This window comes from Salmo salar, chromosome ssa21, assembly GCF_905237065.1.
Source record: "Salmo salar chromosome ssa21, Ssal_v3.1, whole genome shotgun sequence".
Lineage (NCBI taxonomy): Eukaryota > Metazoa > Chordata > Actinopteri > Salmoniformes > Salmonidae > Salmo > Salmo salar.
The window spans coordinates 35,824,228-35,850,397 of NC_059462.1; the positions used below are offsets into that span (position 1 = coordinate 35,824,228).

Genomic DNA, 26,170 nt, shown 5'->3' on the forward strand with positions numbered 1-26,170 from the left:
TATGTGTGTTGTTGACAGAACTAGTATAAGCCAGCACATGTACACGCTCATTTTTACAACGTAATGCCTGCCCTTCGACCTTACGTCTGCCCACATGTGAAAGTTAAAGTAAATCACGTGATACTGTAAACGAGGTGAAATGAGACTGGAGGCCGTATTGAAATATGACAATGACCATTAAGAGTTGACAAGACAGCAAAAACAGATCTAGGATCAGGTGTAGAGTACAACGCAAAATGTAAAGTGTTGGTCACATGTTTCATGAGGTGAAATAAAAGATCCCAGAAATCTTCCATACGCATAAAAAGCTTATTTCTCTAAAATGTTGTGCACAAATTTGTTTACTTCCCTGTTAGTGAGCATTTCTCCTTTGCCAAGATAATCCATCCACCTGACAGGTGTGGCATATCAAGGAGCTGATTAAACAGCATGATCATTACAAGGTGCACCTTGTCTTGGGGACAATAAAAGGCCACTCTCAAATGTGCAGTTTTGTCACACAACGCCACAGATGTCTCAAGTTTTGAGGGAACGTACATTTGGCATGCTGACTGCAGGAATGTCCAACAGAGCTGTTGCAAGATAATTAAATGCTAATTTCTCTACTATAAGACGCCTCCAACGTCGTTTTTAAAGAATTTGGCAGTACATCCAACCAGCCTCACAACCGCAGACCACATGTAACCACGCCAGCCCAGGACCTCCAAATTCGGCTTCTTCACCTGCGGGATCGTCTGAGACCAGCCACCCGGACAGCTGATGAAGCTATTGGTTTGCACACCTGAAGAACTGTCAGCAATCATCTCAGGGAAGCTTATCTGTGTGCTCGTTGTCCTCACCAGGGTCTTGATCGGAATGCAGGTCGGATTCATAACCGACGTCACCCTCGATGACCATGGCACGCTGGAGAAGAGTGCTCTTTACGGATGTATATCGGTTTCAACTGTACTGGGCAGTATGGCATCGTGTGGGTGAGAAGTTTTCTGATGTCAACGTTGTGAACAGAGTGCCCCATGGTGGCATTGGGGTTATGGTATTTGTATTTATTACGGATCCCCAATGGGCGTGTACTCTTCCTGGGGTCCAGCAAAGTTAAGGCAATTATACATTTTAAAAACAATACAATACATTCATAACAGATTTCACATCATATTAAGTGTGTGCCCTCAGGCCTCTATTCTACTACCACATATCTATAACACAAAATCCATGTGTACATGTGTGTATAGTGCGTATGTTATTGTGTGTTTGTATGCATGTGTCTATGTTTGTGTTGCTTCACAGTTCCCGTTGTTCCATAAGGTGTATTTCTATCTGTTTTTTAAATCTATTTTTACTGCTGGCATGAGTTACTTGATGTGGAATAGACTTGATGTGGAATAGAGTTCCATGTAGTCATGGCTCTATGTAGTACTGTGTGCCTCCCATAGTCTGTTCTGGACTTGGGGACTGTGTGGAGACCTCTGGTGTCATGTCTTGTGTGGTATGCATGGGTGTCTGAGCTGTGTGCCAGTAGTTCAAACAGACAGCTCGGTGCATTCAACATGTCAAAACCTCTCACAAATACAAGTAGTGATGAAGTCAATCTCTCCTCCACTTTGAGCCAGGAGAGATGTACATGCATATTATTAATGTTAGCTCTCTGTGTACATCCAAGGGTCAGCCGTACTAACCTGTTCTGAGCCACGACTGAGCAGTAGTCCAGGTGCGACAAAACTAGGGCCTGTAGGACCTGCCTTGTTGATAGTGCTATTAAGAACTCAGAGCAACACTTTATTATAGACAGACTTCTCCCCATCCTAGCTACTGTTGTATCAATATGTGTTGACTGTGACAGTTTACAATCCAGGGTTACTCCAAGCATTTTAGTCTTCTCAACTTGCTCAATATACACATTATTCATTACAAGAGAGAACCTTAGTTGAGGTTTAGGGTTTAGTGAATGATTTGTCTCAAATACAATGCTTTTAGTTTTGGAAATATTTAGGACTAACTTATTCCTTGCCACCAATTCTGAAACTAACTGCAGCTCTTTGTTAAGTTTTGCTGTCATTTCAGTTGCTGTGGTAGCTGACGTGTATAGTGTTGAGTCATCTGCATACATAGACACACTGGCTTTACTCAAAGCCAGTGGCATGTCATTAGTAAAGATTGAAAAAAGTAAGGGGCCTAGACAGCTGCCCTGGGGAATTCCTGATTCTACCTGGATTTTGTTGGAGGGGCTTCCATTGAAGAACACCCTCTGTGTTCTGTTAGACTTTATCCACAATATAGCAGGGGTGTAAAGCCATAACACATACGTTTTTGCAGCAACAGACTATGATCGATAATGTCAAAAGCCGCACTGAAGTCTAACAAAACAGCCCCCACAATCTTTTTATCACCAATTTCTCTCAGCCAATCATCAGTCATTTTGTATAAGTGCTGTGCTTGTTGAATGTTCTTCCCTATAAGCGTGCTGAAAGTCTGTTGTCAGTTTGTTTACTGTAAAATAGCATTGTATCTAGTCAAACACCATTTTTCCCAAAAGTTTACTCATGATTGGTAACAGGCTGATTGGTCGGCTATTTGAGTCAGTTAAGGTGGCTTTACTATCATAGGGAATTTTGCATCCCTCCAGGCCTGAGGGCACACACTTTCTATTAGGCTTAAATTAAAGATATGGCAAATAGGTGTGGCAACACCGTCCGCTATTATCCTCAGTAATTTTCCATCCACATTGCCAGACCCCAGTGGCTTGTCATTGTTGATAGAGAATTTTTTAAAATTCTGCAGCATTAGTAAAGATATGATCAATACATGTTCATGATTTCATTCATGTACTGTTTGTAACTGCCCTTGTAGTTTGATTCATATCCTGAACCAGGTTTCAGGCACTAGTTACAGTTTGAAGCTTTCTCCTGAGTGGGCAGCCTGATGAAAACCAGTCAATATTTAAATCACCCAGAAAGTATACCTCTCTATTGATATCACATACATTATCAAGCATTTCACACATGTTATCCAGATACTGACTGTTAGCACTTGGTGGTCTATAGCAGCGTCCCACCAGTATGGACAGGGATAAGCTACGGACAACAAACACAATTCATTTTATTGATGGCAATTTGAATGCACAAAGATACCAGGATGAGATCCTGAGGCCCATTGTCATACCATTCATTCGCTGCCATCACCTCAACTTTCACCATGATAATACACATTCCTGGAAGCTAAAAATGTCCCAGTTCTGCCATGGCCTTCATACTCACCAGACATGTCACCCATTGAGCCTGTTTGGGATGCTCTGGATCGACGCGTACGACAGCGTGTTTCAGTTTCTGCCAATATCCAGGAACTTCACACAACCATTGAAGAGGGGGGGACAACATTCCACAGGCCACAATCAACAGCCTGATCCACTCGAAGGAGATGCTGCATGAGGCAAATACTGTTCACACCAGATACTGACTGGTATTCTGATCCACGCCCCTAATTTTTTTTTAAAGGTATCTGTGACCAACAGATGCATTTCTGTATTCCCAGTCATGTGAAATCCATAGATTAGTACCTAATTCAATTGACTGATTTCCTTATATGAACTGTAACTCAGTAACATCTTTGAAATTGTTGCAGGTTGCATTTATAATTTTGTTTAGTGTAGATGTATTTTTCATGCTGTGAATCTTTTGTTGAGGAGGATAGAGTATGGTGTCGGAACATACAGTATGAGGTCTGATATCTGCATTGTTGCAGCATCACTGTTCTGTTCTGTAGTCACTACTACTGTGTACTCTGAATCAATAAACCTGTGAAGACAACACAATACTCTTCAGGTGTCAGAAACTCACGATATGTTCAGGAATACAAAACCAACAGATGGTGAATTGATCTGTCGTTGTTTTCCTCTACAGCTGCTCTCAATATAAAATCCTTGAAACACAAAATGTAGCCTACTGGAAGAATGACTGCAACATAATATTTATGTCACGTGCAGTAATGTTATAGTGAAAAAGGAGTCTCTGCAAACTTCAGTCCGATGCAATGTCAGTGTTTTTATGAGCTAAGCTTTCAGTCTGTGATAACCATATAATTAGAATTCTATGGTGATAACCTTTGTCTGAGCAACATATGTTCTTACCTTGTACAGCGGCTTGCGAAAGTATTCACCACCTTGGCATTTCTACTGTTTTGCTGCCTTACAACCTGGTATTAAAATGGATTTTTGGGGGGTGTGTATCATTTGATTTATACAACATGCTTACCACTTTGAAGATGCAAAATATTTTTTATTGTGAAACAAACATGAAATAAGACAAAAAGGCAATACTGCTTCAGCTCCTTCAAGTTGGATGGGTTCCGCTGCTGTACAGCAATCTTTAAGTCATACCACAGACATCTGGGCTTTGACTAGGCCATACCAAGACATTTAAATGTTTCCCCTTAAACCACTGGAGTGTTGCTTTAGCAGTATGCTTAGGGTCATTGTCCTGCTAGAAGGTGAACCTCTGTCCCAGTCTCAAATCTCTGGAAGACTGAAAAAGGTTCCCTCAAGAATTTCCATGTATTTAGCGCCATCCATCATTCCTTAAATTCTGACCAGTTTCCCAGTCCCTGCCGATAAAAAAACATGTCCACAGTATGATGCTGCCACCACCATGCTTCACTGTGGGGATGGTGTTCTCAGGGTGATGAGAGGTGTTGGGTTTGCACCAGACATAGTGTTTTCCTTGATGGCCAAAAAGCTCAATTTTAGTCTCATCTGACCAGAGTACTTTCTTCAATATGTTTGGGGAGTCTCCCACATGCATTTTGGTGAACACCAAACATGTTCGATTATTTTTTTCTGGCCACTCTTCCGTAAAGCTCAGCTCTGTGGAGTGTACGGCTTAAAGTGGCCCTATGGACAGATACTCCAATCTCCGCTGTGGAGCTTTGCAGCTCCTTCAGGGTTATCTTTGGTCTCTTTGTTGCCTCTCTGATTAATTCCCTCCTTTCCGTGAGGTTTGGTGGGCAGCCCTCTCTTGGCATGTTTGTTGTGGTGCCATATTCTTTCCATTTTTTAATAATGGATTTAATGGTGCTCCGTGGGATGTTCAAAGTTTCGGATATTTTTTTACAACCCAACCCTGATCTGTACTTCTCCACAACTTTGTCCCTGACCTGTTTGGAGACCTCCTTGGTCTTCATAGTGCCGCTTACCTGGTGGTGCCCCTTGCTTAGTGGTGTTGCAGACTCTGGGGCCTTTCAGAACAGGTGTATATATCCTGAGATCATGTGAGAGATCATGTGACACTTAGATTGCACACAGGTGGACTTTATTTAACTAATTATGTGACTTCTGAAGGTTATTGGTTGCACCAGATCTTATTTAGGTGCTTCATAGCAAAGGGGGTGAATACATATGCACGCACCACTTTTCTTTTTAAAAAATTGAATTTTTTGAACCAAGTTATTTTTTTCATTTAATCTATTTGGACTATTTTGTGTATGTCCATTACATGAAATCCAAATAAAATTCCATTTAAATTACAGGTTGTAATGCTACAAAATAGGAAAATTGCCAAGGGGGTGAATACTTTTGCAAGGCACTGTAAATGTTGATTGTTCATGTGCACCAGTGTGGGCTGGTGGGATGAGCTATAGGAGGACAGGCTTATTGTAATGGCTGGAATGGAATAAATGGAACGGCATCAAACACATCAAACATATAGAAACCACGTTTGACTCAGTTTCCAGGAATTCCATTCCAGCCATTACAATGAGCATGTCCTCTAGCTCCTACCACCAGCCTCCTCTGATGTGCACTTGGTGAGAGAGGTGCCAGACCGCAATGATTGAATTAGAATGACATTTTGTTTCCCATTCATCATATTGTCAAATGCATCCTATAACAGGACAAGTGGGCTCGTGGGTTCTGACACTATGTCTGACAACATGTTATTACTGTCATCACTGGTACTGTTAGGTAATTGGCAGTATTACATAGAGAGAGAGAGAGAGAGAGAGAGAGAGAGAGAGAGAGATGGGGGCAGAAAGAGAAAGAGGGAGAGAGAGAGACTTGCCTCGATTCCTCCTGTACATCATCCTCTGTCTTCATTAACTCATGGCAGTTAGTCAGTCAGGCATGCAAAACTCTGACACACTGAGTGGTGTAGCGACATGCCAAAGGGATTATTTATGATTACATACTCTATCTACTCTACAGTAGAGTACTCTATATTTTACCTGTTTTATTCATTCCATTTTGACATAGATTTGATCTCCATAAGACTAACCTGTATAAATAAAGGTTAATGTAAATATTTGCCTCGGCAGTAACATGTTGAAGTGGTGACAGACTATTGAGGTTGTGAAGTTTATTTGTTTACCAGAATGATTTGCATTGAGGAGGTGAACAGGAGATGACAGGAACGTGTAATTGAAATGAATTGGACAGTGACAATCTGGCCCTGCCTGCCTTTAGCCCTGTCGTTTTCTCTGTCTGCTTATCACTGATATTTAATTAACAGTCACTGAATGACAGTTAAAGTCATTTTTCTCGAGCTGTTTTGTTGGGTTGGGTTGGTGGGGTGTGGTACGGTGCATTGTGTTGTTTTGTGTAGGGTTGAAAATGCACAGTTGGAAGGAATACAATAAGCACCATACACAAAGGACCACATACACAATTAGCATACACAAAAACAATATAGCACCATACACAATATTGTCAATAACACATCACATGTTCAATGTTATTACCGCCTACTTTAGATGTTTTATTCCCTTTGTCTTTGTGTCTCCTTATAACACTACCATGACCATGACGTTGTCAGAGTAATGACTGCATAAGTGCCCTCTTTAAGGTCTTCTGATCTGGAGGCTTAAATGATTCTCAGGTGCTGCTGCTGCTGCTTACAGTAATTGAATCAAGTTGTATACTGTATGTGTGTGGATGGTGTGGGTGGGCAGCATCAAGCCTTGGCACTTATCCTGATATTAAAAGCCTTCTTATTAGTTAAAGGAAGGAGAGGTGGTGACCTCTAACTGGCTGTTATCCACCTGGCCTGGCTGAAATAACCTGTAAAGCTTGCATCCCAAATGGCACCCTATTCCTTAGGGTGCTTTTTAGTCGTTCATTTACATTTACATTTACGTCATTTAGCAGACGCTCTTATCCAGAGCGACTTACAAATTGGTGCATTCACCTTATGATATCGTTCAGTTTGTGTCATTCTTTTGGTTTTTATCTTATGTTTGTTGTGTAGTAAATATTTCCGTTTTTATTTTCATAGTATTTTTATTTGTTTTTTCCTGTAAAGCACATTGCGTTGCATTCCATTCCTGAAATGTGCTGTATAAATAAAGCTTGGTTTGATTTGATTCCCTAGCTCTAAGGGCCCTGTTCAAAAGTAGAGCACTGTGTAGCACTGTCAAAAGAGTGCCATTTTGGAGTGGAAGCAGCCTTGTAAATTTTAATGGATTGGATGGCTTGGTGGTTGCTGGCTCTGGTCGTGTGGGTAAACAACATTGTGACACCACTAGTGTGTGTGTGTGTGTGTGTGTGTGTGTGTGTGTGTGTGTGTGTGTGTGTGTGTGTGTGTGTGTGTGTGTGTGTGTGTGTGTGTGTGTGTGTGTGTGTGTGTGTGTGTGTGTGTGTGTGAGAATGAGAGAGATGGGGGTTGGATGGAGGGACAGAGAACAGAGAGGGGGCATATAGCTCAGACCTTTTGTACATCCTCACGGAAGCACATGCAACACAACACGCTCTCTCTATTTGCGCTCTCTTTCTCCCCCTCCTTTTCTCTCTCTCTCCAGACAAGACAGTTCCTGTGAGCGCTTCAAAGAAAAGCTAATATGGAATAACTAATGACATAGGTAGAACGGTAGGATACAGTGAGGGAAAAAAGTATTTGATCCCCTGCTGATTTTGTACATTTGCCCACTGTCAAGGCTGGCTCAAGGAAGCAGGAGAGGTAGAGTCAAGCGCAGGAGACAGTAAATTCTTGAACACACTTTAATCCGTATGTACAAAAATAAAGATAGTCCAAACACGGTAGGGCAGGGCGTCAAACAGTATCGCGCTCCAAAACCCTTGTAGGCCTCAAAAAATGGGACGCAGCCCATAAATACCTCTGTGGTGATAAAACACAAAACCAACCACAGGCAGAGGGAAAAAACACACGTTCCTCAAGATACCACAAAACCTGACAAGGAACATAATCACGCATAAACACAGACATACCTCGCTAAACTAAATAACCCCCCCTACTAATAACTAACCCAAAACAGGTGCGTGCCTACCTAGACCTAACCAACAGAAAGTGAAACAAAAAGGATCGATGGCAGCTAGTAGGCCGGCGACGACGACCGCCGAGCGCCGCCCGGTCGAGGAGGGGCGCCACCATCCGTCGGTGTCGTGACACCCACTGACAAAGAAATGATTAGTCTATAATTTTAATGGTAAGTTTATTTGAACAGTGAGAGACAGAATAACAACAACAAAAATCCAGAAAAACGCATGTCAAAAATGTTATCAAATTATTTGCATTTTAATGAGGGAAATAAGTATTGACCCGTCTGCAAAACATGACTTAGTACTTGGTGGCAAAACCCTTGTTGGCAATCACAAAGGTCAGTTGGCCACCAGGTTTGCACACATCTCAGGAGGGATTTTGTCCCACTCCTCTTTGCAGATATGCTCCAAGTCATTAGGGTTTTGAGGCTGACGTTTGGCAACTCTAACGTTCAGCTCCCTCCACAGATTTTCTATGGGATTAAGGTCTGGAGACTGGCTAGGCCACTCCAGGACCTTAATGTGCTTCTCCTTGAGCCACTCCTTTGTTGCCTTGGCCGTGTGTTTTGGGTCATTGTCATGCTGGAATACCCATCCACGACCCATTTTCAATGCCCTGGCTGAGGGATGGAGGTTCTCACCCAAGATTTGACAGTACATGGCCCCGTCCATCGTCCCTTTGATGCGGTGAAGTTGTCCTGTCCCCTTAGCAGAAAAACACCCCCAAAGCATAATGTTTCCACCTCCATGTTTGACGGTGGGGATGAAGTTCTTGGGGTCATAGGCAGCATTCCTCCTCCTCCAAACACGGCGAGTTGAGTTGATGCCAAAGAGCTCCATTTTGGTCTCATCTGATCACAACACTTTCGCCCAGTTGTCCTCTGAATCATTCAGATGTTCATTGGCAAACTTCAGACGGGCATGTATATGTGCTTTCTTGAGCAGGGGGACCTTGCGGGCGCTGCAGGATTTCAGTCCTTCACGGCGTAGTGTGTTACCAATTGTTTTCTTGGTGACTATGGTCCCAGCTGCCTTGAGATCATTGACAAGATCCTCCCATGTAGTTCTGGGCTGATTCCTCACCATTCTCATGATCATTGCAACTCCACGAGGTGAGATCTTGCATGGAGCCCCGGGCCGAGGGAGATTGACAGTTCTTTTGTGTTTCTTCCATTTGCGAATAATCACACCAACTGTTGTCACCTTCTCACCAAGCTGCTTGGCGATGGTCTTGTAGCCCATTCCAGCCTTGTCTAGGTCTACAATCTTGTCTCTGACATCCTTGGAGAGCTCTTTGGTTTTGGCCATGGTGGAGAGTTTGGAATCTGATTGATTGATTGCTTCTGTGGACAGGTGTCTTTTATACAGGTAACAAACTGAGATTAGGAGCACTCCCTTTAATAGTGTGCTCCTAATCTCAGCTCGTTACCTGTATAAAAGACACCTGGGAGCCAGAAATCTTTCTGATTGAGAGGGGGTCAAATACTTATTTCCCTCATTAAAATACAAATCAATTTATAACATTTTTGACATGCGTTTTTCTGGATTTTTTTGTTGTTATTCTGTCTCTCACTGTTCAAATAAACCTACCATTAAAATTATTGACTGATCATTTCTTTGTCAGTGGGCAAACTTACAAAATCAGCAGGGGATCAAATACTTTTTTCCCTTACTGTAACTAATGGTATACATATAATGGTAGGACAACTAACTAATGGCATAGGTAGAATGGCAGGATAACTAATTGTATATATAGAATGGTAGGATAACTAACTAATGGCATAGATAGAATGGTAGGACAACTAACTAACGGCATAGATCGAATGGTACGATAACTAATTACATAGATGGTATGATAACTAATGGCATACATCGAATGGTAGAATAACTAACTAACGGCATATATAGAATGGTAGAATAACTAATGGCATAGATAGAATGATAGAATAACTAACTAACGGCATATATAGAATGGTAGAATAACTAATGTCATAGATAGAATGATAGAATAACTAACTAACAGCATATATAGAATGGTACAATAACTAATGGCATAGATAGAATGGTAGGATACCTACCAAATGACATAGATAGAATGGCAGGATAACTAATGGCATACATAGAATGGTAGGATAACTAATGGCATAGATAGAATGTTACAATAACTAATGGCTTACATTGGATGGTAGAATAACTAATGGGATAGATAGAATGGTAGGATAACTAACTAACGGCATATATAGAATGGTAGGATAACTAATGTCATAGATAGAATGGTAGGATAACTAACTAACGGCATATATAGAATGGTAGGATAACTAATGTCATAGATAGAATGATAAAATAACTAACTAACAGCATATATAGAATGGTAGGATAACTAATGGCATACATAGAATGGTACAATAACTAATGGCATATCGAATGGTAGGATAACTAATGGCATAGATAGAATGGTAGTATAACTAACTAACGGCATATATAGAATGGTAGGATAACTAATGGCATAGATAGAATGGTAGAATAACTAATGGCATAGATAGAATGGTAGAATAACTAATGGCATAGATAGAATGGTAGAATAACTAATGGCATAGATAGAATGGTACAATAACTAATGGCATAGATAGAATGGTAGAATAACTAATGGCATATATAGAATGGTAGGATAACTAATGTCATAGATAGAATGATAGAATAACTAACTAACAGCATATATAGAATGGTAGGATAACTAATGGCATAGATAGAATGGTACAATAACTAATGGCATAGATAGAATGGTAGGATAACTAATGGCATAGATAGAATGGTAGAATAACTACCAAACGGCATAGATAGAATGGCAGGATAACTAATGGCATACATAGAATGTTAGGATAACCAATGGCATATATAGAATGGTAGGATAACTAACTAACGGCATATATAGAATGGTAGAATAACTAATGGGATAGATAGAATGGTACAATAACTAATGGCATACATAGAATGGTAGAATAACTAATGGCATACATAGAATGGTAGAATAACTAATGGCATATATAGAATGGTAGGATAACTAATTAACGGCATATATAGAATGGTAGAATAACTAATGGCATATATAGAATGGTAGGATAACTAATTAACGGCATATATAGAATGGTAAGATAACTAATGGCATAGATAGAATGATAGAATAACTAACTAACAGCATATATAGAATGGTATGATAACTAATGGCATATATAGAATGGTAGGTTAACTAATGGCATACATAGAATGGTACAATAACTAATGGCATACATAGAATGGTAGGATAACTAATTAATGGCATATATAGAATGGTAGGATAACTAATTGCATATATAGAATGGTAGGATAACTAATGGCATAGATAGAATGGTAGGATAACTAATGGCATAGATAGAATGGTAGGATAACTAAAGGCATACATAGAATGGTACGATAACTAATGGCATATATCGAATGGTAGGATAACTAATTGCATACATAGAATGGTACAATAACTAATGGCATACATAGAATGGTACGATAACTAATTGCATACATAGAATGGTACAATAACTAATGGCATAGATAGAATGGTACAATAACTAATGGCATACATAGAATGGTAGGATAACTAACTAATGGCATACATAGAATGGTAGGATAACTAATTGCATACATAGAATGGTAGGATAACTAAAGGCATATATAGAATGGTAGAATAGCTAATGGCATATATAGAATGGTAGAATAACTCACGGCATACATAAAATGGTAGAATAACTAACGACATACGTAAAATGGTAGAATAATGTTAATTGATTCTCTGGCCAAGAACAACTTGCCTCTCGATATACTGTATTTTTGTATTTGTACTCTCGTGGAGTCTTGATCCCATGATTCTATGTGAGATGGCATCAAATATGTCATGTGATCTAATATGTTATTATTCTACCGTATGTTAGCTGGCAATAGGTAGGAGAGAGAGCATCAAATATGTAATGTTGCCTTTGTTCAATCTCCATGTGATTTGGTAGTGGGGATCAGGCTCACGTCGAGGTGTCGGAAGCTTGTTGTTATTTTCTATGTACTGTAGGATGTTTGTCTGACTGCAGCAGTTATGATGAACTATGAATGAATACCATTAAAGACTACTCTAGGAATGTCTTGGTGGTCAAAACTTTCAAATGTATTTTTTAGTACAGCCTTACCAAAGCCCATGTGATATGTTATCAAATATTTTCCTACCTGGTGTTCTCTGAGCTACAGAGAAATGAGGTGTGTTCTCTCATGTATTATTAGAATAGTCACATTCACACTGCACACTGCCCCGGGTTAGTGAAGGCCTGAGTGAAAGGAGGGTTAGTTTTAGCCCAGTGTTAAGGATAGCCCTGGGCTAAGAACATGCAGTGTGAAAAGGCCTTTTAACACATACCGTCCACTTATTAACAGAGGGTTCATTCACAAAGAAGGCCCAAGTGGTTTTCTTTCAGTTTCAATGTGTTTGTGTAACTACAAGAGAAAGCTGTTATAAGCACAAACAAATCAATGGAGGTGATTCATCTCCATTTCCATGATCCTGGAGTCCTTTACATGTACTTTGTCCTCACAGTTTATCCTTCGTCATAGTTAATTATACACGCATGCTTTAAGTAAAGTATTAACCTTTGTTCTTTGACGAGTCTGAGAATCTAATATGTCTTTAACACCTTTCTCTGGAGATGAGCGTCACTGGGTATTGAACACTACCAGGCTACCATCTGTCCTCCTTTAAGGTGTTCACAATCTACCCATTCTACTTTCCACTGACCCTGGGGGTGCTGCTTGGCTGTGGGAATCAATCTCTCTCTCTCTCTCTCTCTCTCTCTCTCTCTCTCTCTCTCTCTCTCTCTCTCTCTCTCTCTCAACATTACTCTTCTTGTCTTCCAGATGGATCCCGTCCAGAAAGCTGTAATAAACCACACGTTTGGAGTCTCCATCCCTCCGAAGAAAAAACAAGTGATTTCTTGTAACATCTGTCAACTCCGCTTCAACTCAGATGTAAGTACAGTGTGTCTTTGGTTGCCGGGCTAGGACACTTTTCTGGTAGAAGACACCTACTGGTGTTACTGACTACTACATTGAGGAGAAAGTTCCGTGGTAAAAATCCTTAAGAAAAAAATATTACATTAAAACAGGATCAAACCCATGAAACAGACATCTTAGATAAACGTAGATAAGCCTAATTAAGTCAGACATATTGTATCTCTGAGATTTGGGATAATAAAGAAAATAAAATGATGCTCTCCGTGCTGTGAATCCTTTGGGTCAAGCTAAGAGGACATCATATTTGTTTACAAGATGTTTACTACTGTCACGACTCCTACCGAAGGTGGCTCCCCCTCCTGCTCGGGTGGCACTCGGCGGTCGTCGTCACCGGCCTACTAGCTGCCACTGATTCCTTATTGTTTCCCCCCTTTCCGTTATTGTTTGCACCTGTTCTGTGTTGGGCTGATTAGCAGGGCTATATTAGCCAGTAGACCCGCCTGCTCTTTGTGCGGGATTGTTTCTCTGTAATTTTGCTTGTGTACATGCTGATTGTGTTTTGCTCTAGTGCGTGGTTTTGCGCCGACTGTTTTCGGTCCCCTGTGTTTGGGGCACTTTGTTTTGTGTGCGCTCTGATCGCTGTTGGGGTGGCTTGTGTTTCGCCGTTGTGCTCATTAAAAGCCACTACCCTGTATCGCTCCTTCCTGCGCTTGATTCCTCACCCACTACGCCCAAGCCTTACAACTACCTATTATTAGTTTCAATAGCCAATCAATCCACATGCTGTAGTGTAGAATAACAGACGTACCTCAAATGTTCTTAGGAGCCTTTGTTCCCATTTCAACCAATCAATGGCCAATCCTGAGAGTGTTTCAAACATAGCCGGTAATGCATTGTGTACAAAATGGTTTGTGGTTGTTTTGTAGTGCAGACGAGACTAGTACTGGGCAGGTGGATAGCTTTAGACACAATATACCACAGTATGGCCTACTGTGACCAAACTGTTGTACTCTGTGTTAGTCCATAGGAAGTGGCCAGACTGTTGTACTCTGTGGTAGTCCATAGGAAGTGGCCAGACTGTTGTACTCTGTGTTAGTACATAGGAAGTGGCCAGACTGTTGTACTCTGTGGTAGTCCATAGGAAGTGGCCAGACTGTTGTACTATGTGGTAGTCCATAGGAAGTGGCCAGACTGTTGTACTCTGTAGTAGCCCATAGGAAGAGGCCAGTCGGTTGCAAGGCATTATTGCTGGGATATAAGGTAACAAAAGAGCCTGGCCTATGTTAAAAGTGTTTTAAAAAAGTACAAAGTGTTTGTTAGGTGTTAAGCCAGTGTTAAAATATGCTTAAAATGATTGAAATACAACAACAAAAAACCTATTGTGATAGTGTTGAATTGTGTTTTGGAAATAAAGATAGACATGGTTTAAAAAAAGTTGTGGTAACATTTATTTCAGTACAGAAATGTGTAGGCAGCTTAACGTACCCTGTAGCTTGGCTCAATTTACCCCATACCCAGGGTAAGTTGTGCCAAGAGACCACTTTTTTGGGACAAGCTATGTTTTCAAACCTGTAATGGTTTACATGAATTATGATTTTTTTTTTCCAGGGTCACACAACATCCTGAAATATGTTACCGGTTCGGTCTTATGTAGCAAAATTGGAAATTGTGTTTTTTACATTGGATAAAAGTAGAGACTCAGAGCTAGAAAATGGCATAGCATACACTACAGTTGAGGAACAATGGGAAAGTAGTTCTGCTTTGAAAGTTGATACATTTGTAACCTCCCTTTTGAGAAAACGACCCTTGAATATTTTGGTAAACCTACTGGAGAGTTCCTCTTTGTCTACACCCATTCAGCATTGTTCACACCCTCTAAAGCCTTACCCCCACCCATTTCTTTAAGGATTCACATCTGATGCCATGTACTAAACAACCAAAGATTTCAAGACTAAAGGCTGGTTTTTACTACATCTATCGACAGTTGTCGCATCATGAACATACTATTGTCGTCCGAAATCAAACTTGTCGATGTCGTTATGACAAAGTATAAACACAAAAACTACAGGCTGCATGACATCAGCAGCCTGGTGGTCCAAAATAGCATAACTAGTGTATTTTAACACCAATAAATCCACCCGTCAATCTAACAAACCAGGCAACTAAAATAAACTTTCTAAACAATGTTTTGGTACATTTCTAGCTTGTTAGCTAGCTAGCTAATGTTAAGTTAGCTGGCTAGCCAGTTCAAATAATGACCATATCATATAGCTGACAACGTCTTTACTTTAGCTCATTTGTCTTCATTATTTCAGAAAATAAACTCACAAGAGACTAGTCAAGGATCATATCACCTTTACCTTACCTGACACCCTAGACCCACTTCAATTTGCTAACAGCCCCAATAGGTCCACAGACGATGCAATCGCCATCGCACTGCACACTGTCCCATTTGGACAAGAGGAATACCTATGTAAGAATGCTGTTCATTGACTATAGCTCAGCATTCAACACCATAGTACCCTCCAAGCTCATCATTAAGCTTGAGGCCCTGGGTCTGAACCCTGCCCTGTGCAATCGCCCCCAGGTGGTGAAGGTAGGAAAAAACACCTTCACTTCGCTGATCCTCCTGTACTCCCTGTTCACCCATGACTGCGTGGACTCTGGAGTGTGGTGCCAGGAAAATAACCTCTCACCCAACGTCAACAAAACAAAGGAGCTGTTCGTGGACTTCAGGAAACAGCAGAGGGAGCACCCCCCATCCAGATCGATGGGACCGCAGTGGAGAAGATGGAAAGCTTCAAGTTCCTCGGCATACACATCACTGACAAACTGAAATGGTTCATTCACACAGACAGTGTGGTGAAGAAGGTGCAACAGCGCCTCTTCAACCTCAGGAGGCTGAAGAAATGTGTCTTGGCCCCTAAAACCCTCACAAACTTTTACAGATACACAATTGAGAGCATCCTGTCAGGCTGTATCACCACTGTGTGACCAGTCTATTGTGGTCAACGCCCAACGCATCACTGGGGGCAAACTCCCTTCCCTCCAGTACACCTACAGCACCCAATGTCACACGATGGCCAAAAAGATCATCAAGGACAACAACCACCCGAGCCACTGCCTGTTCACCCCGCTTCTCCCTGATGGATGCTTCTCCATCTCTGTCACGGATGCCATGGTTGCCCTTAGTTTGAAGATGTAATCCGGCCACAGGTGTTTTATACAACAGCCTTCTGTGGGTTCTCTTTTCGACTCCCTCTGCATATTTGCAATCAAACACAATAATTTTCTCCATCTCCTTAGCTATCATACTCTAATTCCACCGGGCATTCCACTGATTTCAAAACTCAGTCATCCAGAAAGTGGAGAGCAACACTTTTGCAGTTCTTCTACGCGATATCTTTCAAAAAAGCTGGGTTAGAAAGGTTTTCCTACACATACTGACCAGCTCATGTTTTAGACAGAAGCATGCTACATGGCAGACCAATCCAAACTCATCTTTCTGCATGTCCAGTCCATCCATTATGTCAGCCAATCATGGCTAGCGGGAAGGTTCCTGTCTTTTTCCATGGCTAAACCAACTAGGCTCGTAATTTAACAATTGTATTAGTATTTACAGATGGCATACACGTTTGTTATTAAGGCACATGAAAGTTCACATGTTCCGGAAGGCATTTCTGCCAAAAAACACATTTCGATTAATAAAAAGTTTACATTCAAATGCCACTCCTGTGAAGTAGTGACATGCGAAATATGCCTAGTTTCCTAAAAAGAGTCTCATGTATGTAGATATCTTTGTTAGAAAGAATACAATATTTACTCTGTAGTACCCAATAGGGAAAGTTTTGGAGACCAAATTGTACAGGTGGACTACTTTGTAGTATTTGGTGACAGACTAAACATTATAATATACTAACTATCCAGACCAAAGGAGATATGGTTCTGGGTGCCGAGATTACCAACTGTGTGGCCAGTCTATTGTGGTCTGTTTTCCCCCATAAGGAAGTGGTAATTACTTCCTGTATTGCTGTGTTGTTCTCTCTCTGCTGGCCTTTTGTGACAGACAAAACATTATAATATACTAACTGTCCAGACCAAAGGAGAAATGGTTCTGGGTGCCGAGATTACCAACTGTGTGGCCAGTCTATTGTGGTCTGTTTTCCCCCATAAGGAAGTGGTAATTACTTCCTGTATTGCTGTGTTGTTCTCTCTCTGCTGGCCTTGATTAAGGCATTATAATAGGAGATAAATTATTTTGGGTTGGCAGAGAGCCCAGTCTGATACAGGGGTCCTACTGTGAGGAGTAATTGAGAAAAGATTTCTCCAATGGCACCCTATTCCCTATAAAGTACACTACTTTTGACCAGGGCCCATTGTGCTCTGGACAAAAGTAGTGCACCGGAATAGAGTACCATTTCAGACTCCGCATTGGGGATTTTATCACCAGGGTTTGTTGTTTGTCTTCTGTTGTGTTCTAGATCTAGATTGTAAGCAAACAGGAACAATTGTTGGCACTTTCTCTCCATCACGATCCCTAAACCACTGAAAGCTCCTGGATGTTTGAGAAACACATACTGTAGCTAGACATAATCACATTGCTAGAGGGACTCAAGGTGTTCTTCCTCTCCCTCCCGTTGTTGTCCCCAGCTGGGTGTAATTGCTTGATTGTTATCGACTGCGAAACTCTCCTTTTCCAACAGAGATGACTGTGGGAGATTAAAGTTGTGGCCACTTCTACTTATTTTCTTTCCCAGTACCAAGGAAGAGAGGAAAAAGGATTTAATTTGTCATGACAACGTAAAGGGTTCTGTTCTCAAGATAAGTATTAAAGAATGCTTTCAAGAGAAGCAAACCATCTCTCTCTGTCTGTCTGTCTCTCTATATGCTCTCTCTCTCTGTCTGGAAGAGTTCACGGGGGGTGAAGCCTGAACTATCACAGAAGTTGCTGCTAACAAATGTTTTTGATGCTAATCCTGGTTGCATGTATCCTCCGTATTGTGATCCATGCAGGGAGAAAGGCCTGTCTCTACCAGTCTCCTCTCTGTCTCTACCAGTCTCCTTCCTCGCCTCTCTGTTTGGAGACTGTCACAAGTTGCATCCCAAATGGCACCCTATTCCATACACAGTGCACTACCTTTGACCAGATGGGCTCTAGAGGGCCTGGTCAAAAGTAGGGCACTATATAGGGAAAAGGGTGCCATTGTCTAAAGACTCTCACAGTCACTCTGAAGCCACTCACCACCCCCTTAACATGAAGAGAAGGCCCTGTTGAAGTGTCAGAGAGGTTTGGCCCTGTGTCACCAACCCTGACACATTTGATATTACATTACTTCATCCTCTGTCAAACTCACACAACTCTCTATACTGTATAAAGGTACGGCAGACCTGTTCTTGCTATTCTTTTGTTGATCATAACACACAGGAAGGATTTTTACGGCCCAGTACTCCAGGAGATATACGTCATCACACACTGGAGGAAATAGAAAGTGCTTTAAGTAAGCCTGGACTGTCTCGCTAATGGCACCCTATTCCTATGGGCCCTGGTCGAAAATAGTACACTATAAATGGAAAATGTTGCCATTTGTGACACTCACTTGGATTAGAAATCACTTGGATTAGAAAAAACTAAGTGGCTTAAAGGAAACATGATTACTCATAATGTCTTTTACTTTGAGCATTATGCCCTCTTAGCACTGTCACTCTGGTGCTTGTCTGCCTTGTTGTTAATGCAGTGCAGGAAAGACATCCCACTGGGCCCAAACTGGTTAAATCTCTGTTAGCATGCAAAGGTCGAAGGTCTGTGGAGAGCTTCACAATTGCTATAATGATGTTCAGAATCTAAAACAGCATTGATCCCTTGCACTACGTACTTTTAATGTAATTTCAACTGCAATCCAGGTCATTTGGTTGTGCTATTAGGTGAAGCACGATGACAACACATTAAGTTGTTGTAGAAATACAAAATATCTGACATTGTATTTCCATTTTAACTTTGTTGTGCTTTTAAATGGTTCAAAGTGCAGTGATACCACTTCTTGCTGTTGTGTTTTTGAGTGGGTGAATGAAGGTTGAAATCTCATTGATCAACATCTCAACCAAATATTACCTACATTTCCTGGTTGAAATTACGTGGTGTGCCCAGACAGGTGTCATTAAAGCACTGATGCCTTTCCATCCCTGTCCCCATCCTGCTGCTGCTGCTGTCAATGGAAAACTGAAGAGTGCTGTAGCTGCTCTGTGCCATCCAATTCAGGAGTCAGAGGGGTGAGAGGAGAGGAGAGGAGAGGAGAGGAGAGGAGAGGAGAGGAGAGGAGAGGAGAGGAGAGGAGAGGAGAGGAGAGGAGAGGAGAGGAGAGGAGAGGAGAGGAGAGGAGAGGAGAGGAGAGGAGAGGAGAGGAGAGGAGAGGAGGGGAGAGGAGAGGAGAGGAGAGGAGAGGAGGGGAGGGGAGAGGAGAGGAGGGGAGAGGAGAGGAGAGGAGGAGAGGAGAGGAGAGGAGAGGAGAGGAGGGGAGGGGAGGGGAGAGGAGGGGAGGGGAGAGGAGAGGAGAGGAGAGGAGAGGAGAGGAGAGGAGAGGAGAGGAGAGGAGAGGAGAGGAGAGGAGAGGAGAGGAGAGGAGAGGAGAGGAGAGGAGAGGAGAGGAGAGGAGAGGAGAGGACGCCTGTGGATCTTAGCACTCCCTTAATGAGATTCTAATGAAGTTTCAAGTGCTGAACAATTTCTCATAGTGGCTTTGTCTGCCGCTCAGGAGGAGCAATAGTCAGCGTCCCAAATGGCACTTTATTTCCTATAGTGTACTACTTTTGAATGGGCTGTGTCAAAAGTAGTGCATTATATAGTGAATAGAGTGCCACTTGGGATGCCGACATAGCAATAGAATGAGTGAACAGCTGTTAAATATACAATACTGTATACCGGAAGGCCTGTAGCTAGGTAACAGCACTGTGAGCATGGTAAGCACACCGCACTGCAAATAAAATGACCTCACTAGACAACCGATCACCTTCTCCCGAGGATGTGACTAACAACCTAATAAAAGATTTAGCTGCCCTCCAGATTTCTCACAGAAATGTTTGCTTATGTGGACAATACCATAATCCCTGCTGCTGAGTATATATGAGTAAAGTCATGATTAAAGATGAAGAGAAATCAATCTGACTGTTTTTTTTATTGCTTAAATGGAAAGGAATTTAGAATTGCCTCCTTTAAACCCAATTTATTCAAGATACATTATTGCCTTTGTGATAAGGGTAAATTGCACAACGTTTACAGTGTGGTAGCTATCTCTCTGATGTTGGGTAGGCTTTAAGTGGAATGCCTTGTAATTCACAGAGCCTTGCAAGTTGCTACCATTTAAGCAATTTTTGAGTACACGACTCAAAATTGGTTTTATTGCATTTCCATACCAGCATGGTTGGCCCTTATATTATGACTGTGAAAGAGCATTCAAGTCAACGTCTGTGGTATTTAACATCCTCAATCAGAACCTTTTAACAGCCAGTGGTTTAGTTAGTGTCCCAAATGGCACCCTATTCCCCACATAGTGCACCAACTACCATAGGGCCCTGGTCAAAAGTAGTGCACTTTATAGGGAATAGGGTGCCATTTGGGACAAAACCTTAGAAATTAATCATATTAGTTAAAGGCTTCTGATTAATGCCTGTCCAGCAGTGGTTTATGTGCAGCCTCTATAAAATAAATGTCTCTCTTTTATATTGCATGAATCATTTTAAATATGTAATTATGCTTCAGGCTAAACCCACAGGCAAACTGACAGGTCCATAAAATGTGTTTTTTTAATTAAAACTTAATCTCAGTTTTTTCCCACTGTGAAAAAGAGCTTTTTGATTTGCTCTTTTGCAATATAAAAAAACTTTCACAGATGGCTATTGGCTACCAGACATACCAACTGCAATCATTCTCAAAGATCTTGATGAAATAACTCTCACGACATTCACCAGTATATTGCTCCAATGTCTGTCTGAACCCTTCCACTGAGAGAGAAGATCATCTGCCCTGTATTTTTTAAGTCAGACCAATATTGGATTGATACAGCTCAGAGGGTTGCAGGCTCTATCTTAAACCATTTTGCGTTCAATTGAAGAGAGAGACATCTCATTCAGATGAAAGCAAAGCCAGCAGGCACTGTGAGGAAGCAAGCTCTTTCCTTTCCTCAGAAGCCATGTCATTTTAGGTTAGCTGTGGTGTCAACACTCAGTGGCTGTGTGTGTGTATGTGTGTGTGTGGGGATCTCACACGCATGTGTGTGTGTGTGTGTGTGTGTGTGTGTGTGTGTGTGTGTGTGTGTGTGTGTGTGTGTGTGTGTGTGTGTGTGTGTGTGTGTGTGTGTGCGCCGCAAGCACATGTTTGTGTGTAAGCTGTGTGCGCACACGCGCATGTGTCTATATATGATCCAGCTGAGCTAAGTTCCCTAGTTTGGAGGAAGCTCCATGTGAAACATACCTGAGATGGCAGATATGATACAAATACAAACACAACCTGCTTTCCCCATTAAAGCTTAATGATGTTGTAGTATGAGAAGTGTAGATAAGACTTGGCTTCATTAAAGTGGAGCTCTACTACACCCCTTAAAGTAGTGGTACTCAAGTCAGGGCCTTTTGATGGCGCCGGAGAAGAAGGCTGACGTTTTACGTGTTCCTATCCAATTTTTTTTAATTTTTTTTTTGCGTTGTTCGTAACTTATTTTTCAACTTAATTTGAACATAATGTTGCTGCTACCGTCTCTTATGACCGAAAATAACTTCTGGACATCAGAACTGCGATTACTCACCACGGACTGGCAGAATCCTTTTTTTCCTTTAACAAGTCCGATGAGCCCGACGTGAATGACATACTGCTTTCCCAGGAACCGGCCCAGATCCCTGTGATTTGCATGAAGAGAAGGCGGAGAAAAAGGGTCCGGAGGGCGGGCTGCCTTCTGAGAATTTGTAGGCGATCGAATTAACCCCCACTGCCTTCCATTCTGCTAGCAAACTTGCAATCTTTGGAAAATAAAATCGATGACCTATGAGGAAGATTAAACTACCAACGGGACATTCAAAACTGTAATATCATATGCTTCACGGAGTTGTGGCTGAACGACGACATTATCAACATACAGCTGGCTGGTTATACGCTGTATCGGCAGGATAGAACAGCGGCGTCTGGTAAGACAAGGGGGGGCGGACTATGTATTTTTGTAAATAACAGCTGGTGCACGATATCTAAGGAAGTCTCAAGGTTTTGCTCGCCTGAGGTAGAGTATCTCATGATAAGCTGTAGACCACACTATCTACCAAGAGAGTTTTCATCTGAATTTTTCGTAGCTGTCTACATACCACCACAGACTGAGGCTGGCACTAAGACCGCACTCAATGAGCTGTATTCCACCATAAGCAAACAGGAAAATGCTCACCCAGAAGCGGCGCTCCTAGTGGCCGGGGACTTTAATGCAGGGAAACTTAAATCAGTCTTACCAAATTTCTATCAGCATGTTAAATGAGCAACCAGAGGGAAAAAAACTCTGGACCACCTTTACTCCACACACAGAGACGCATACAAAGCTCTCCCTCACCCTCCATTTGGCAAATCTGACCATAATTCTATCCTCCTGAATCCTGCTTACAAGCAAAAATTTTAACAGGAAGCACCAGTGACTCGATCAATAAAAAAGTGGTCAGGTGAAGCAGATGCTAAGCTACAGGACTGTTTTGCTATCACAGACTGGAATATGTTCCGGGATTCCTCCGATGGCATTGAGGAGTACACCACATCAGTCATTGGCTTCATCAATAAGTGCATCAATGACGTCGTCCCCACAGTGACCGTACGTACATACCCTAACCAGAAGCCATGGATTACAGCCAACATGAGCTAAAGACTAGAGCTGCCACTTTCATGGAGCGGGACTCTAACCCGGAAGCTTATAAGAAATCCCACTATGCTCTCTGTCTAACCATCAAACAGGCAAAGCATCAATACAGGACTAAGATCGAATCGTACTACACCGGCTCTGACGCTCGTCGGATGTGGCAGGGCTTGCAAACATTACAGACTACAAAGAGAAGCACAGCCGAAAGCTGCCCAGTTACACGAGGCTACCAGACAATTTAAACTACTTCTATGCTCGCTTCGAGGCAAATAACACTGAAACATGCATGAGAGCACCAGCTGTTCCGGAAGATTGTGTGATCACGCTCTCAGCAGCCGATGTGAGTAAGACCTTTAAACAGGTCAACATTCACAAGGCCGCAGGGCCAGACACATTACCAGGACGTGTTTCTGCGAGCATTTGCTGACCAACTGGCAAGTGTCTTCACTGACATTTTCAACCTCTCCCTGTCCGAGTCTGTAATACCAACATGTTTAAAGCAGACCACCATAGTCCCTGTGCCAACGAACACTAAGGTAACCTGCCTAAATGACTACCGACCCGTAGCAGTCACGTCTGTAGCCATGAAGTGCTTTGAAAGGCTGGTCATGGCTCACATCAATCCCATTATCCCAGAAACCCTAGGTCCACTCCAATTTGCATACCACCCTAACAGATCCACAGATGATGCAATCTCTACTGCACTCCACACTGCCCTTTCCCACCTGGACAAAGGGAATACCTCTGTGAGAATGCTATTCATTGACTACAGCTCAGTGTTCAACACCATAGTGCCCTCAAAACTCATCAATAAGCTAAGGACCCTGTGACTAAACACCTCCCTCTGCAACTGGATCCTGGACTTCCTGACGGGCCGCCCCCCAGGTGGTAAGGGTAGGTAACAACACATCCGCCACACTGATCCTCAACACTGGCGCCCCTCAGGGGTGCGTGCTCAGTCCCCTCCTGTACTCTCTGTTCACTCATGACTGCACGGCCAGGCACCAACACCATCGACTCCAACACCATCATTAAGTTTGCAGACGTCACAATAGTGGTTGGCCTGATCAACGACGACACAGCCTATAGGGAAGAGGTCAGAGAGCTGGTAGTGTGATGCCAGGACAACAATCAAGACAAAGGAGATGATTGTGGACTACAGGAAAAAGAGGACAGAGCATGCCCCCATTCTCATCGACGGGGCTGTGGTGGAGCAGGTTGAGAGCTTCAAGTTCCTTGGTGTCCACATCACCAACAAACTAACATGGTCCAAGCACACCAAGACAGAGGTAAAGAGGGCATGACAAAACCTATTCCCCCTCAGGAGACTGAAAAGATTTGGCATGGGTCCTCAGATCCTCAAAAGGTTCTACAGCTGCACCATCGAGAGCATCCTGCCTTGTTTCATCACTGGTTGTATGGCAAGTGCTCATCCTCCGACCGTAAGGCACTAGAGAGGGTAGTGCGTACAGCCCAGTACATCACTGGGGCAAATCTTCCTGCCATCCAGGACCTCTGTACCAGGCGGTGTCAGAGGAAGCCCCTAAAAATTGTCAGACTCCAACCACCCTAGTCATAGACTGTTCTCTCTGCTACCACACGACAAGCGGTACCTGAAGCTTCTAAACAGCTTCTACCCCCAATCACATGATTTCAAGTGAAATTTCACATGCAAAATCATGTGAAAAAATGTTTTTGAAACACTTCACATGTGTAGTTCCATGTTATTAAATGTGTAGTTCCATGTTATCACATGTGTAGTTCCATGTCACTTCACATATAATCAAGTGATCACATTAAAATTTTTTTGGAACAATTCACGTGATCACATGTAAAATGAATGTGGTATTTACATAAAGTTTTAATTAGCTATGATTAATATAGTGGCTGTTTCTTAACACTTAATAACTTAACTCGGCAAGACGGAGCTGCTCTTCCTCCCGGGGAAGGACTGCCCGTTCCATGATCTCGCCATCACGGTTGACAACTCCCTTGTGTCCTCCTCCCAGAGTGCTAAGAACCTTGGCGTGATCCTGGACAACACCCTGTCGTTCTCCACTAACATCAAGGCGGTGACCCGATCCTGTAGGTTCATGCTCTACAACATTCGCAGAGTACGACCCTGCCTCACACAGGAAGCGGCGCAGGTCCTAATCCAGGCACTTGTCATCTACCGTCTGGATTACTGCAACTCGCTGTTGGCTGGGCTCCCTGCCTGTGCCATTAAACCCCTACAACTCATCCAGAACGCCGCAGCCCGTCTGGTGTTCAACCTTCCCAAGTTCTCTCACGTCACCCCGCTCCTCCGCTCTCTCCACTGGCTTCCAGTTGAAGCTCGCATCCGCTACAAGACCATGGTGATTGCCTACGGAGCTGTGAATGGAACGGCACCTCCATACCTTCAGGCTCTGATCAGGCCCTACACCCAAACAAGGGCACTGCGTTCATCCACCACTGGCCTGCTGGCCCCCTACCTCTGAGGAAGCACAGTTCCCGCTCAGCCCAGTCAAAACTGTTCGCTGCTCTGGCACCCCAATGGTGGAACAAGCTCCCTCACGACGCCAGGACAGCGGAGTCAATCACCACCTTCCGGAGACACCTGAAACCCCACCTCTTTAAGGAATACCTAGGATAGGATAAAGTAATCCTTCTAACCCGCCCCCCCTTAAAAGATTTAGATGCACTATTGTAAAGTGGTTGTTCCACTGGATATCATAAGGTGAATGCACCATTTTGTAAGTCGCTCTGGATAAGAGCGTCTGCTAAATGACTTAAATGTAAATGTAACTTAATAGGATGATCTTTGTTTTCTGGAGAAACATAGTAGATTAGAAGAAGACCCAAAGGTCAGGCCATTCCAGATTAACCCTGTCTTTAAAACAAAACTCTCCACGTTAACTAGGCCACAACACATCTTCCCCTCAATTAGCCTCAACAGGAGTGGGAATAAAACAAACACACCAATAATATATCACCACAAAGAGAATTTGTAGAAATTGTGGCACTTTTATTTATTCAACCAGTA

At 42.5% G+C, this 26,170-nt stretch overlaps 1 protein-coding gene across 3 annotated transcripts in view; it reads left to right on the forward strand.

Annotated features, from left to right (window-relative positions):
* Positions 1 to 26,170, forward strand: part of znf385b (zinc finger protein 385B) — a 173,366-nt gene that overhangs the window by 124,152 nt on the left and 23,044 nt on the right. For all 3 annotated transcript variants that reach the window (XM_014165173.2, XM_014165175.2, XM_014165176.2), the window contains one exon: positions 13,178 to 13,288. In XM_014165173.2, the coding sequence (XP_014020648.1) occupies positions 13,178 to 13,288 (111 nt within the window). The remainder of the gene's footprint in view (positions 1 to 13,177; positions 13,289 to 26,170) is intronic.